General features: G+C 37.6%; 1 protein-coding gene across 1 annotated transcript in view; it reads left to right on the top strand.

Annotated features, from left to right (window-relative positions):
• The window catches only part of LOC112053055 (G-protein coupled receptor dmsr-1), a 56,481-nt gene extending 43,642 nt beyond the window's left edge, over nt 1–12,839 (top strand). Inside the window, exon 4 of the mRNA XM_024092326.2 lies at nt 4,823–12,839. Coding sequence (XP_023948094.1) covers nt 4,823–5,001 — 179 coding nt within the window. The 3' untranslated portion in view covers nt 5,002–12,839. The remainder of the gene's footprint in view (nt 1–4,822) is intronic.
• The last annotated feature ends 4,118 nt before the right edge of the window (nt 12,840–16,957 follow it).

Here is a 16,957-nt window from a genome sequence, read left to right on the forward strand (position 1 = left end):
AACGACCTGAGCTAAATTAGAAAGTTAGAAGCTAAGAAAAGGGCCCACAGGAGCCTAAGAAACCTTGTAGCTTTTAACAAAGGGCACTTTTTAGGATTCTTTCTCTGACCTATTACATTAATAACAATCAGAAGTTAATGTACATGAAGCAAAAAAGTTTATATATTAATTAATACCAATAAAATAGTCATATTTCCACGACGTCATCTTCAAAAACCCGTAGAGCTGGTCCAAGTTAAGCTGGTCCCAGTTGCATAAATGATAAACCAATCAACATGGTTAAACTTCTAGATACATACAGATAATCCAGTTTGTTGCTATTGATGTGGTATATGAAACTGCTTTGTTCCGCCTGAAGCCAACACGCAACAAGCTTAGCTTGATCTACCTGGATACCCTGCATATTAGTCCATATTTTTTATGTCCTGAATCTATATCTATACTAATATTATAAAGCTGAAGAGTTTGTTTCTTTGATTGAACGCGCTAATCTCAGGAACTACTAGTCCGAAGTGAAAAATTCTTTCAATGTTAGATATTCCATTTATCGAAGAAGGCTGTAGGTTATATATTATCCCAATATCCCTACGGGAACGGGAACGTCAGCTAGTTTAGTAATTTATCTTAGACTATTATCCTTTAGATCCGCAACAACGTTTTTTCACTCCAAACGTAAGCCACTTCTGTTACTATGTGAGCGTTAGAGCTAAGCTAATTCTTCTCGCCGTCACGCATACAAGCGTACTTATCGTGGCGTAGCAATGCGTCAAGGGCTCCCAATTCGGGGCACATAAAACAGCTTACGAATCCACTAAACACTATCTATGTGTTATAAATCTACGATATGTATAAATGTGGTATGGGTAATGTGTATGATGACCATGTTTGAAAAAAATGGGCAATTGTAGGGGAAGTACATACAAAATGACATATAGTTTTGGTTTTGGGTCATAACTCTTTAATGGTAAATTGGCATTTTGACGTTTTTTTTTATGTGTACGAATTAAATTAAATAATCCTTTATAATAACTTGAAAAATGTGGCCTGATAAAATTTTACTCACAAAATATAACAAGCATTGTAGTAGGTTAATATCTAAGTGTCGAAATAAATACCAACGACCTTTTTTTGATTTTTGGGACGATCTCGATAGGTTCATGCTTAAGAATATAAACCTTCCAATTTCAGTCGCTCTAAGTCATCTAAAGCTTTTTGGGTCAGGAGGCGTTGTTCCTGAGGGTCTCATTAGGTGTGTAAAGAGACAAGGGAAAAATGCGAATTCAATGCGCTAGAACCTTTTTTCTTGTTTAAAATGTTAACACAAATATTCATTACAATCTCTCGTCTAAGTTTTTAACCAACTTCAAAAAAGGAGGAGGTTCTCAATTCAAAACGTCTGTTTTTTTAATGTTTGTTACCATATAACTTCGTCTTTTATTAACCAACTAGCGGACGCCCGCGACTACGTCCGCGTAAAACTCGATGTAAACTTTCAACTACCCTTACCCTACCCCTACCCAACCTATACCCGTACCCTTACTCTACCCCTACCCTACCCCTACCCTACCCTACCCCTACCTTACCCTACCCTACCCCTATTGTATCCCTACCTTACCCCTACCTCTACCCTACCTTACCCCTACCCTACCCCTTCAATTTTTAAATTTTTTCTGTCATAAGAACCTTCTCCTGACAATAACAAACACATAAAAAAAAATAGTGAAATCGGTCCTGCCGTTCCCGCGTGATGGCGTGACCAAGGAATATATGGATTAATTTTTATATATATAGATTTTGAAAATTCTTTTTGGTTTGAAAGAGTAAGTAGTTACAGATTAATTTAGTTCCATTTCATGAAAATCGGTTTAGGGATTTTATGTTAAAATCAAAATAACTGAAATACGTCCTTGAAGTCGGTTCCATTTTTATGTTAAAAAGATTATAAACCGAAATACTTACTTGAAAGTTATTCTGAACGTTAACAGTTGTAAGTAAACACAAAATAACAACTTGTTCTTGTTGAAGAGATGAATTCGGGATCCTTCTCTCCAATCAGAACAACTAAAAGCCAAAGCATTCAGCCAACCAAAAGCGAACATTTGGATGACTATGTGAATTCTGAAGCCCCTTGTCAAACCTTGTGGTTTGAATCTTCGTTAGGGTAGGTACTAGCTAAGCTCGTTTCACTATACATACAGGTTGTCCCGTAATTAATGGATAAAACGCAATTGGTAGATATACCACCTAATTAACTAGAACTAATTTGAATAGTTTTCCAAAAATCCCTAGGGTGACCAAACTATATTTATTTTTCGGATTTTTTGAATTTTTCTATCTTAATTTAGTTTTTTTTTTAAATATAACTTGGTCACCCTAGGGATTTTTGGAAAACTATTCAAATTAGTTTTAGATATTTTGGAGGTGTTTGTTTTTTACCAATTGCTTTTTATTTATTAATTACGGGACACCCAGTATATACCGATATACCTATATGTATAGCAAGGTAAACGAAACAAAAATAAAAAGGGTTATTACTGGTCACGTATTGTGTTAAATTCCAGCAAGCGTGATAATTGGTTCTTTGTCACGTAGCGCGTTGCGTGGTGCACCAAACTTTTAATTATTAATTACTTGGTGCTTTCAAAGCATGATGTAATTGTAACATACTCTTTGTCATCTATAATTAATATTATAAAGCTGAAGAGTTTGTTTGCTTGAACGCGCTAGTCTCAGGAACAACTCGTCCGATTTAAATAATTCTTTCAATGTTAGATAGCCTATTTATCGAGGAAGGCTATATTATAATGATGATGCAATAGAAGCGGAGCACCAATGAAGAATGTTTCAAAATCGGAGGATTTTTTTCCTATTTAGAGCTTACACTGCGTGCGCTGCGTAAATGGTTAAAGTTTCGCAAAAATCATATATGACATAAAAATTTTAATAAAAAAAATTCAACCGACTTCCAACTAAAAAATTAACCTAAACTAAAAAGCAAAAAATAACATCTTACCTACGTGCTACCTTCTGATCAGTTTGAAGGCGGTGCCAATCCAGTGATGTTTTAATTTAAGCCGTTTAAATTACAAAATTTCTGTGGTTCTTTCAGAAACGGCTTTAATTAAAACATGACACTGGATTGGCACCGCCTTCAAACTGATCAGAAGGTAGCACATAGGTAAGATGTTATTTTTTGCTTTTTAGTTTAGCTTAATTTTTTAGTTGGAAGTCGGTTGAATTTTTTTTATTAAAATTTTTATTTTTTAATTTTTAGTGTTAGCACACCTACTGAGTGTGAACAAAAATTAATAAGCAATTAGTTGAAACGTTATTTTCTTATGATAAGTATCTAAGTCCTACAATCCCAATTTTAAAAATACTACCTTAACTCATATACAAAATTTCACTCCCCCTTTATCCACACGTAATATGAATATTCAGAAAATCGTGAAAGGTTACTGTCCTCCGTCTTTATCACCAGACTCCCTATGCAGTCACATTCTCATCAATATAAAATTTATTTAGTCCATACACAAGGTAACTACTGTGAACCGTCGAGGAGTTCCCTTAACTCTCCTTCATCTTCGTCACTAGACCCCTAATACAGTCACAACACATCTAGGTGGAAAGTTCTCATCAATACAAAATTATCAAGTCAAAACACAAGATAGCTACTGTGAACCGTTGAGGAGTTCCCTTAACTATCCTTCGTCTTCATCACCAGACCCCTAATACAGTCACAACCCATCTAGGTGGAAAGTTCTCATCAATACAAATTTATCAAGTCCAAACACAAGGTAGCTACTGTGAACCGTTGAGGAGTTCTCTTAACTGTAATTCGTCTTCATCATCAGACCCTTAATACAGTCACAACCCATCTAGGTGGAAAGTTCTCATCAATACAAATAAATCAAGCCCAAACAAAAGGTACCTGCTGTAAATCGTTGACGAGTTCCATCGTCTGTGTTTCGGCTCCATCATCAGACCAACTCCAGACCTTCATAAAAGTGTAGTGGTTTAAAATACCTTATGGAAACACTAACAAACGCACTAGCCGTCCCTACAATTTTTGAAAGTTCCCCTCAATTTCTCCAAGATGCCATCATCAGATCCTGACATGAAAAAAATGGGACCACCCTGAAATAAAACCCTTCAAAACAAAAAAAGAATTTTTAAAATCGGTCCACAAATGACGGAATTATCGCTGGACATACATAAAAAAAAAAAGAAAAACATACATACAGCCGAACGTAGAACCTCCTCCTTTTTGGAAGTCGGTTAAAAATTGTTCCTCTTCCTCCCTTCCCAAAAAGAAGTCAGCGACGGTATCTTATATAGTCTATCTTTAAGGTTAGCTCATATAACCTTTTTATTCATTCCATGGTTCCCGCGGGATTCCACACGGACGAAGTCGGGCGTTCGCTAGTTGATTGATTGAATTGAATAATGACGGAGATTTTTTACTTCTATTTAATAGGATATTAACCATACCTTTTAAACATCTGTAGTAAAGAGCAGTTTGTGAGGTTTTATGGGTATATCTCAGGATCTACTGAACCAATTATAAATTCTTTAACCAACAGAGAGCCACGTTATTTGTGAGCGTGATAAGCTATATTTTATTCTCTTATTCCTACCGTGACAGGAACTACGCGAATAAATCCGCGGAGTGTCTGCTACAGTAGCTAATATTTCTTTTTCCATTCCACATAAGTTACTCTTTCTAGGTGCGACAAAGTAGCTATAGACTTCTCGGCCTTTTTTTAGACTAGCCCATTTAACTTAGAGCTATTGAGGTTTTAAATTTTCTTTCAATTGACAGGTGAGGTGATGGATCTCATGGCGTTGGTCGGGTCGGCGGTGAACTTCGTGTTGTATTGCAGTATGAGTCGACAGTTCCGCTCCACGTTCACCCGTCTGGCGGGAAAGGTGCTGCCGGTGCCCATGACTCGTCGCGACAGTGAGCTGGCGACTACCACCACCACCACTGTCAAAGCGTAGCGGTCACAGCGCACGGCCCGGTCGGCTGCGCAGTTATAAAAAATAACGTATCATAAATAAACGAGTAAAAACACTGTGTTTGTCGCCGATGGTTCTCTTGCGAGTGGTTGGTTGGGTAAATATCAGCTTGACAGTGCCCGCTAGTTTTGCTATAAGCAAATTGCTGATAAACTGTTTAGTGTAGGTCTACACTACTGTCTGGCTATAGCTTGGCAAGTGCGTTTATGACACTACCATGTAATGCGTGCGACGGGGGGAATGAACTGCGCGCGTGTAATGTCGAGCGCGCGGGGCATCTATTATCGCTATAAGCGGGGCATCCCGGCCCGCGCGGACCATTGGGAGTGTTACGAACGAATTTGCCAAGCTATAGGTACTACCTGTGTTGATGATTTGTCGCGACCACTACTATTAAAGCATGGCGGTCACATGCGCACGGTCAGGGGCTTACCACAACCTTTTGCAAAACCATCGTATCAGTATCACTCAACTTATTTAAGGACGTAAATAATGTTACATCAGTAAGTGGTACGAATTGATTAAATACAATGGTTGATGACGTTAAAAATCGGTGTACGAAAATCCTGCGACGAAAAGTCGAAACGTTAATGGAATCGCTACGGATTTAAGAGCTTGTGGTAAGGTCCCAGTTAACTAAACTAAAGTATTTGACTATAAGTAAATTGCTGATAAACTGTTGAATGTATACGAAATGTCACTTTAGTTAGTAAGGTACTTTTAACCTATTAAGCTACTAGACAAATTTTTAATATGCGCGAACAGCCGCCTTTGTCTGGTAGAACATGAATTAATTGTTACAAATATAATTACGAAATAATAATAGTAGGTGTAATAATCTTGCATAGAATTTTTCAATGTGAAAATAAAGTATATTTGTGTAAACAAATGTGATTATAAGTTAGAAAGTAATAATAAGACAAATTTAGGGTTACAACTCTATTTTAAAATATAAAACTTTAGATGAAAAAGAAATACACATCGTTCTACATATTGCAAAAGTTGATTCCGAACTAAAACTTTTCGTTCCAATATCATCTATGAGTAGGAAAGTTATGGCGGTTAAAGTTATATTCGCTAGGAGTTTTCTCGATAGGTACCTATTGTTCGAAGGAAATTGCTCATGCAAAAGCATTTTCAATAGATAGGTAAATCCACAACTTTCCCAGTATCACACAGTAGTTATATTTGTTGTAAAAAGGAAAAGACTAATATTTTATCATAGCTTGGATTTACCGTTCGGGTGCCGGGTCTATCCGTGTGGCAGAGAGAAAAACTCTGAGTAGATCCCTGGATCATCCTTACACCAACGGGTGTAAGGTTGTGGATATTCTTGACAGTTAACTAAGCCCTCATTCACACGAGAGCTTTTTTAATGAACGTTCAAATACAACAAATGCATTCCGAAGTATATATTCACAAGACAGCGTTTTTAAAACACGTATTTTCGAGCAGTGTTGCATTTTTTATTTTTGGCGTTGGAAATAGACCATTTAACTTCATACTATATTTGAACGCTTATTAACGTCCGTTAAGAAACTCTCGTACGAATGTACGAATCTCGTCGAAATCTCGAGCTAAACACTCTTCTTCTCCGCTCGTTGTTCTCCCTGCCTAGCTTAATACATTTATCACAAAAATTGCGTAAACATTAATGTATCAATTTGATGGATCTCTAAGCAGGGTTGTTTGCTTAACCTGTGAAAATCGGTAACTTATTGGAAATTTCGTTAGCCCGTAAAGTTTCGGGAGGAATAATAATTTTGATAATAATAAAAGCACGAGTTTAGTTTCAACAAAATCAAAAGCATAAAATAAACTGCTTAATTTCTGCAAGAAATTTTCCTATAAACAATGGAGAGTCTAGGAAACTTTTACCTTTTTGCGACTATGATATTGAAACAGAGAATATTAGTTATTAAATTAATTCTTAGAAATATGAATACTGTGTATATATAATATATATCTCTGTGTGTAAGTAGGTAATATTAAATGAAATATACGTTATACATATACGTGAAATTTTATAGTTAAAGTAAATGTATATAAGTTTTTTTCAATGTCTGTAGTGTACTAATTCAGAATGTCAATTCACTTCTATCGAGTGTCTTTGGCAATATAATTAAATCTCTGAATTTTCATTCACAGTATAACTAAGGTTTTAAAGCATCCATGGTACTGAGAAGCAGACGAATGAACATTAATCTGAAGCTTAATGTTAGTTGAAAGTAGATATAAAATTAGCATATAGAATGTGTGACTGCGCGCAATTCACATTTAGATAAACTTTACGGCGATGGTGGTTTTGAATATCTACAACAACAAGGATTAAATGGTGCTTATTTTTAAGGATTATCCTACTGTAATTAATTAATACACGACGCTGATACTCGTAGTTAGTACAATTTAACAGCAATCGTGCTGTAATTAATATTGCAAAACGATTAGTTTGGCTACGAAAGTAGGTACCTATATGTAAAATCGCCAGGTAACATTAAAAATATTTCGGAGGGCATTCTCAAAATTATAGTGCGAATATTGGAATAACTAACATTGATACTTTATATCATCATCATCATCATATCAGCCGATGGACGTCCACTGCAGGACATAGGCCTTTTGTAGGGACTTCCAAACATCACGATACTGAGCCGCCTGCATCCAGCGAATCCCTGCGACTCGCTTGATGTCGTCAGTCCACCTGGTGGGGGGTCGGCCAACACTGCGCTTACTAGTGCGGGGTCGCCATTCCAGCACTTTGGGACCCCAACGTCCATCGGCTCTTCGAACTATGTGCCCCGCCCATTGCCACTTCAGCTTCGCAACTCGTTGAGCTATGTCGGTGACTTTGGTTCTTCTGCGGATCTCCTCATTTCTGATTCGATCACGCAGAGATACTCCTAACATAGCTCGTTCCATCGCCCGCTGTGTGACTCTAAGCCTTCTTATGAGGCCCATAGTTAGCGACCAAGTCTCGGAACCATAGGTCATCACTGGCAACACGCACTGTTCGAAGACTTTTGTCTTCAGGCACTGAGGAATTTCGGACGAAAAGATGTCGCGAAGCTTCCCGAATGCAGCCCAGCCGAGTTGGATTCGACGGTTCACCTCTTTCTCGAAATTGGACCTACCTAACTGGATCATATGTCCTAGGTATATGTATTCGTCTACAATTTCGAGTGCAGCGTTCTCAACTATAACTGGGTGGAGCGATACATGAGCATTACACATTATTTTTGTTTTGCCCATGTTCATTTTCAGGCCCACCTGTTGAGAAACGCTGCTGAGGTCATTGAGCATGGTACTAAGGTCATCCAGAGTCTGTGCCATGATGACTACATCATCCGCGAACCGCAGTTGAGTGATGTACTCGCCATTGATGTTGATGCCAAGTCCGCTTCAGTCCAGAAGCTTAAAGACGTCTTCCAGTGCGGCGGTAAATAGCTTCGGAGAGATCACATCTCCCTGACGCACTCCTCGCTGCAACTGTATTGGCCTCGTAGTCTGATCCTGAATACGGACTGACATAGTGGCGTTTTCGTACAAGCACTTCAACGCTTGGATATACCTGTAATCAATTCGGCATCTCTGCAATGACCTTAGCACAGCCCAAGTTTCCACCGAATCGAAGGCTTTCTCATAGTCCACAAACGCTAAGCAAAGTGGCTGGTTATACTCGTGAGTCTTCTGTATAACCTGCCGCAGCGTATGGATGTGGTCTATGGTACTAAAGCCTTTTCGGAAACCGGCTTGTTCGGGAGGCTGGAAGTCGTCAAACCTATTAGCGAGACGATTCGTGATGACTCTCGAGAACAATTTGTAAACATGGCTTAGCAGCGAGATGGGTCTGTAATTCTTCAGCAAGGTGTTGTCACCTTTTTTGAAGAACAGAACCACCACGCTCCTATGCCACGCCTCAGGCGTCGTGCCATCGTGAATGACGGAATTGAACAATCGCTGAAGGACTTTAAGTATCGGTTTTCCACCCGCTTTCAGGAGTTCTGCTGTGATTCCGTCCTCACCTGGCGCCTTATTGTTCTTCAGGTGTTTGAGAGCCACACTAATCTCGTATAGGCTGACGTCCGGGATATCTTCGGTATAGTGTCGGGTCAACTTGGCTCTGGGGTCTTTAGCCAAATTGGCAACAGGCTGCTGAGTAGTCGTGTATAGCTGTCCATAGAACTTCTCGACCTCACTTAATAACTCGGGCTTGGAAGAAATTAGATTACCGTGTTCGGTCTTCAAACGCGTCAGCTGCCTCTGTCCAATAGACAGATCTCTGGCGAAAACTTTCGAGCCTCGATTATTTTCAATCGCATTTTTAATACGCTCGGTATTGAAATTTCGCAAGTCGCTGGTTTGCGACTTAGAGATCTGTCTACTGATTTGTCGGTATTTTGACGCATCTGCTGAAGTCTGTAATCTCATTTCTTGCCTCTCTTCCATGAGTTTAAGTGTTTGGTCCGAGAACTTTTTGGTTCCTTTCGCACGGTGGGTCTTATAGAACTTAGACCCAACGGAATGGACAGTTTCCACGAACCTGTTGTTCAGATCGTCCACAGTTTCGCAATTTGCTAGGCAATCAAAGCGGTTCTGCAGTTCTAGTTGAAAGGACTCGGGGTTTTGAATATGGGCACGAGTAGGTCGGAGCGTAGACTTCACCAGTCGATACCGTTCCAGCTGAATGTTGATATTCAACGTGCCTCTAACCATTCGGTGATCGCTACCGGTTTTCACCCTATGGATCACAGAAACATCGTTGAATATTTGCCGTCTGGTAGACAAGATGAAGTCGATCTCGTTTTTCGTGGAACCATCGGGGCTCATCCAGGTCCATTTCCTGTGTGGTGGCTTCTTGAAGAAGGAGTTCATCATAAAGAGGCCCTCCTTCTCCATGAAGTCAGCCAACATTTGGCCCCTATCGTTCCGTTGCCCATATCCAAATCGTCCCACTTTCAACTCTGAACCGCTACGTTCGCCCAGCTTTGCGTTAAAATCCCCCATCACAACATTGTAATAAGAGTTTGAGGCATGTATGGCTTTAGAAATATCCTCATACAATACCTCTACCTCCTCGTCAGGATGTGTCGAGGTCGGTGCGTAAACCTGTATAACCTTCAACGAATACCGTTTGGTAATTCGGAGGACCAGGAACGCTACCCTGCTCGACACACTCTCGACTTTTACAACATTGTTCACGAGGGACTTGTGAACGATAAATCCGACACCACCCTGGGACTGTTGGTCGCCCTCCCGGTAGTAGAGCATGTTGCCGGATTCAAGGATTATCGAGCCCTCCCCCTCTCTTCGGACTTCAGACAATCCTATGATATCCCAGTGCAACTTGCTCATAACTTCTTCCAGCTCGATGACCTTTTCGTCGGACCTCAAAGTGCGTGCGTTGTATGTTGCCAGGTCTAGTCGTCGGGGTTGGCAGCGGAATCTCTGCCGGAGATTCTTAACACCCCTTGCCCCGCCGTTACCATAACCGCTGCCAGAGCCAGGAATAGCGGGGCTGCCGGGGACTAGGGGCTGTGTTTTGTTTTTGCCGTCCATACAAAGTTTTGCCCAGTACTGACCACGCTGGGCATGCGGGTTGGTCAGCGCAGTGCTAGATCACTCGCGCCGGTGTCGCTGCTGCCCGACACCGGCCTGAGGCATTTCGTAATCTAGCCTGTGGGAATGGATATACCGCCATTCGTCGGTCGCCAGAGCCTCGTCGGTCCATCTGCAGGGTGCACCACGAGCAGGTGAGGTTGGCAGTTGGGGAGACTGACTGGTACTAGCCTCCCCCTTACACCCAATACTTACTATATAGGTTATAAAAGTATCAAAGTTACTAAGATATATAAAAAGCATATAAAAACACGTATGTGTGAATAATGAATATGATTCACACTTACCTATTAGTTTTTTTTAACAAACATGAGTAGATTTTTTTTTTTTAATTTGCTAGACTGATTTCAGTATCTACTTTGAGTAGCCAAACTCTATAAACATATTTTATTGTTTTTTTTTTTAAATATGTTATAAAATAAGTAGCTTTCGGCAGCTCAATTTCAGCAATTCATTTTGATCGATCAATTCGATTAGATTAATTGAATATTATGTTGCTATTAATAAAGTTTTATTGCCCATATTGCGGTAACAATGATTAGTTCGTAGTACTTTTAATTAGCAAATACCATTATGTGACCGGGCTTAATTGTTTTGAATTGTATCTGTATGACCATGTATTTTTGGGATGTGAATACACTCGAATTTTATTTTTATATAGGAGTATATATTAAATTTGATACTATGAGAATAAGATATTAAATTTTTCAGCAATGTCATACAGTATTTCTTGATGAATAATGTTTATGAACAAAAAAATAGAAATGAACAATTTTCGCCTTTTGGATAAGGTACTTTCATAAAGTTTTTAGTTTCCCATACAATTATTATAAGTTCTTTTTTTGGTTCAAAATTTTAAAACATTGATATTATTAAAACCCCCCACATAAAAATATATTGTGTTATAACTTTGACTGCCGTTTGTGTGTTTATTTATTCATGTGTTTGTGCTTTATACTCACAAATGGATTCAAAGCTTTCTGTTATAAAAATATACAGTAAACTATGATATATTACGCAGTTAGTGCAGTATTCAATAAAATATACTTACGAGTATTTTAAAATATTACCTATGTATGCAATTTGTTCGAGCGCTTGCTCATAAAATGTATTGAATGGTTTTGAATTATGTATTGCACGACTGCTATGAAGAGCATACAGTACATTTTCATTGCATTGAAATGAATATGTTAATTACCGTACGAGTTCAACTAACAGATCATTCATTGTCTCATCGTTCAGTATTTTATATTGATGTACATACTACTTATACATGTATATAAGTGTATAATATGGATTTTTTGGGTTTACTCCTTAAGAATTGATTTTTCATATATAGCCCCCGGTATGAAAAAATATGAGCAGTAAAATTCAATGAACGAATGACAGCGTTACGTTTTTTGTGCGCAACCTATTCTGCGCACCTTTCACGTGTCAGGCGTTGTATTGATACGTACATAGTATATGCTGTGGAGCAATATACATCTATTTAGACAGTTGATTTGAAAGAATAACTCCATTCGTGCGTCGGAGATGACACACACTTTTTTATTATATTTAAAAGCTAAAGTCATAGGTTATATTATATTGCCATCGGAAACGGGACTATACGGGCGAAACCGCATAGCGTCTGCTAGAAGTACATAAACCTATTCATAAAATGTTATTAATTGATGTAGATTTGTTTAGTAAGCATTGTTGATGTTGAGTTAATTAGTTTATTTTATGCTTTGTAATGCGTATTGTTGTCAGACAGACATTATTATAGGTAAATATGTAGATATAGTAATTATGTAACGTACTACATGATATTGAATCCCTTGGGATTTTTTTGAAGTTTCTACACGCACATGGATGTATTTAATGCTTTATTTTTTATTTAAAATTTATATTGGTGATAAATAAAAGTAAATATAATTTACTAAAAATAAAACAACTTAATAGTAAGATGACATTTGTAACTTGGTGTTTGTTTATAATAAAGTTTTACATTTAAAATACAATAGGTAAATGAAAAACCACATAAAATGTAGGTAGGTATATATGTAATAGTTCAGAAGTTAGTAGGAATTATTTCAAATGATTGTATATATTAACCACTTGAATGAGACTTAATAGTGAAATGTTGTAGTTTGTAAATGTCATAGTAGAACGTTTAAATTTTGTATAGATTATGGATATGTAATAAACGAATTTTAAAGTAACATATGTTTTTTATTAGTAAATAATCTACACTTAAATATCCATTAGATCTTACAGTTTCATCTTAGTCCATTTTTTGTCTTAGTTAGGAAACTCTATCTCGGCCCTAAATCGAGCGAGATTCGTCAACCCAATACTAATTTTTACCCAATCATTATTGACCCATATTCGGCTCACTGCTGAACTCGAGTCTCCTCTCAGAATGAGAGAGGTTAGGCCTATAGTCCACCATGCTAACCCAATGCGGATTGGCAGACTTCACACACTCACAGAATTTATGAAAATTCTCTAGTATGCAGGTTTCCTCACGATGTTTTTCCTTCACCGTTTGAGACACGTGTTATTTAATTTCGGCGCATGCCCCGGACCGGATATGAACCCACACCCTTCGGAATCGGAGGCAGAGGCATATCCACTGGGCTATCACGGCTCAATGATCTAAATGTCACTGCGGATAAAATGTATAGTCCTCTTGCAATTAATTCGATCAAAAGTAATTATAAATTAGTCAGCTCACTCTATTCTGAGTTATTTACTTGGTAATAAATGTTTGTATGATGTATAAAGAAACTAGCGGACGCCCGCAACTTCGTCTGCGTGGAATTTAGTTTTTCACAAATCCCTCGGGAACCATGGATTTTTCCGGGATAAAAAGTATTCTATGTGTTAATCCAGGCTATAATATATCTTTATACCAAATTTCAGCTATTCGGTTCAGTAGTTGAGGCGTGAAAGAGTAACAAATATTCATATCATCAAAATCATCAGTTTTTGCAAATCTCGGGAAACCATGGATGTGTGTGTTAATCCATAGTAAAATCTGTTTTCATTCCAAATTTCAGCTAAATTGCTTCAGTAGTAGCGGCGTTATAGAGTAACAAACATCCAAATGCATTGTTACATTCGGCCTGTTACATTCGGCAGGTATGTTAATAATTCGCACAACAAAACATCATTTAACATTTTAAACAGAAAAGAAAAGTTTTTGCCATAAAGTACCATTATTTTTCAAGCAAACAGTACAACAGAACAACAAATTCCTTATCACTCTCCTTAATTAGGTAAGTTAGAAATTTATATTTAATTTTCTGAAAGTACGAAAAGCTCTTTTAACTATATGCCCTGTCCATTGCCACTTCAGTTTCGCGACTCGCTGACTGACAGTTAATTTGGTTCTTCCACAGGTATCCTCATTTCTGTTTCGATCACGCAGATAAACTCCAAGCATAGCTCGCTCCATCGCCCGTTTAGCCTCCTTATAAGCCCTGTCTCTGATCCGTAAGTTTCACTGATCGTAAAATCGAAGAGCCGATGGTTGGGTTCTCAAGGTGCGACCCCGAATTGGAAATTGGTGGCGGCTGGAGAAAGTGGTGTTTGAAAGTCCAGCAGTGGACGTCCGTTGGCTGTTAATGATGATGATGATGATGAATAAAAGCTCAGCAGTCAATGCTCGACCCCGGACTATATAATATATAATATCAAGGTTATTAGGAACTTAAAATTTTGAAAAAAATATAAAGATGGGTGTTGCGTGCAGGTGTAGATTCAATAGTAATAATATATCAGTCTGGTGAACTACATAATTACCTACACATGTAAATTGTTTAAAATATTTGCCTTAAAGTCAACAAGTCATAAATAAAGTTCTATTAGGTATTCTATTTATATTCCATTAGGTTAGGCTTTTATCTGATTTTTTCTCGTTTTGTTTTATAGTCATTAGATTATATCTTTAACTTTGCTTGTTTGCGAAAGTTTTTCTTTTTTCTTAATGTAAAAAACATTATGGATATACAATGGTTTTGTTACTGAGTAGTTTTACTGTTATTGTTATTTTTATTTTGTAGAAAAACAAGGAGCTCTTTTATACTGAAAGGAAAAAGTTAAGTATGTGTATTGAGACTAAATATTGTCGAATATGTTTTGTTGACAAAGTTATATAAACAACGATTGGTTTGTTTATATTAATTTAAGTACCTTGACAATTTGACTATGTGACTTCGTATCACGAAGTCCTGGGCTCGACCCAGGGTTGGTCTGAGCATGTCTTTCTTCTACAAATATCCAGAGCAAAATCTCAACCAATTATTATAATATCTGATAGTGCAGTAGTAAGTCTAGAGATAACTGCAAATACTTTGAAACGAAACGTTTAGAAAATATTGACGCAAAAAGACACCTCCGAAAGACAAGACATTAGCCTACTTATACTCCTCAGAATACAGAAAACCACCAGAAGCCACGTTTAGATGTCATTCTATAGTGCGCAGTGTGTCCAAATATTGTACACAACAGCCTGCACTAGTCGCAATTCTCACCCGCGTAATGTTGCTAGTACATGAGGCTGTTAAATTTTTCCCTATTTTGTGGTAAAAATTTATAATGTTAAAAGGAAAACAATAAGTGTACAGTTCATCACATTAAATGTTAACTTGTATGGTAAATAATAAAAACAGTGAAAATGAACTCTAAAAAATTTAAGACAAGGACAAATAAATAATAGATATAATAAGACGGTTATTATAAAACTTATCAACTAACAAACTAAAGAAATACATATTTACAATAATAATTTTATATATTCCATATAATTATATTATATTATTATTATAAATATGTATTTCAATCGTGTGCACAGTTATTATTATCTCGTCTTATTTCTCTAATTTTTATGTCTCTTAAAATTCAAGTATAAATAAGGCCATTGAATTGGTTTAATATCTTTTAAGAATGTGTTTTGAAGATAAAAATATTTTATTTAATCCTCTTGCTCAAACAAACAAGCAAACAAGTAGGTACACAAACAAACAAAAGACCAAACAAGCACACGAAAACAAACAAATGTGCAAACAAACACACAAACAGACAAGAACGAACGAACTTATTATAATATAGCACGCCATTGTTATTTGTAAAATTTTAAAGCTTTAAGATTATTTTACACTTTCTTTATCTGCGCTGATTACCACAATTTTATTTCAACTTAATTGCCGGAACCTATGCCTACCTATTTAGTTGATAAATATTTTACATAAATAATAAATCCTTGAATTGAAATTAAAAGTAGGGAAAATCAAAACAATTACATTGGCAACACTTACAAAATGAAGTCATCGGTTTCTATGACAACTAAATTCACGTAAAAATTATTCATTATTTTAACATAAGAATATTTATTTGTGCTACTTACACGTGAAATGTGATCCTATTCAGTTTCTTTTTTTTACCAACGGCATTTTTACACGAAGGAATAGCACAAGACGGCTTAATTTAATTAAATTTGTCACCTGTATAGCACGTCAAACAACACGACAAACAGAGTGAACAAATCGTAAAATGTGTAGTTGAAATGGCTTCACTTCTTTGCGCTATCACTCCTTCTGGTGGTTTTCTGTATTCTGAGTTATACTCATAACTACAACTACTATAGCAGTTGTTATAACTACAATAGTAGTGGTCAGTTATTCTGCGAGTCGTGGAACCGGACTTTTAAAACTAAGTTTGGTTTTGCCAGTCACATCCGGGTGCACTCTAGGATTAAGGAGGACGTCATCATCATCTGATAGTGATTTTTAAAAGTCAAACATACCCGAAGCCCACCATCCCACATTGGAGTAGTGTGATGTCTAAGCATCATCATCACCATCATTATCAGCCGATAGACGTCTACTGCTGAACATAGGCCTCTTCCATGCACTCCCATGAACAACGGTCTCGAGCCGACAGCATCCAGCGGCTCCCAGCAACCCGTTAGATATTCACCTAGTGAGGGGTCTAGTTACTTTACAAGTAAGCCCTTGATTGCAATCTCATCTGATGGTAAGTGATGATGCAATCTAAGATGAAAGCGGGCTAACTTATTAAGCGTAGGATGAAAATCCATACCAATTTCGGTTTCTACACGACATCGTACCGGAACTCTAAATCGCTTGACGGTACGTCTTTGCCGGTAGGGTGGTACGTAGCGACGGTCGAAGCCTCCCACCAGCCAGACCTGGTCTAATTAAGTAAAACCTCAATCGGCCCGGCCGGGGATCGAACCCAGGACATCCGTCTTGTAATTCCACCGCGCATACCACTGCGCCACGGAGGCTGTCAGGCCGTCAGGGTCCATAATATA

This window comes from Bicyclus anynana, chromosome 5 (assembly GCF_947172395.1).
Source record: "Bicyclus anynana chromosome 5, ilBicAnyn1.1, whole genome shotgun sequence".
In the NCBI taxonomy this organism is placed as follows: domain Eukaryota; kingdom Metazoa; phylum Arthropoda; class Insecta; order Lepidoptera; family Nymphalidae; genus Bicyclus; species Bicyclus anynana.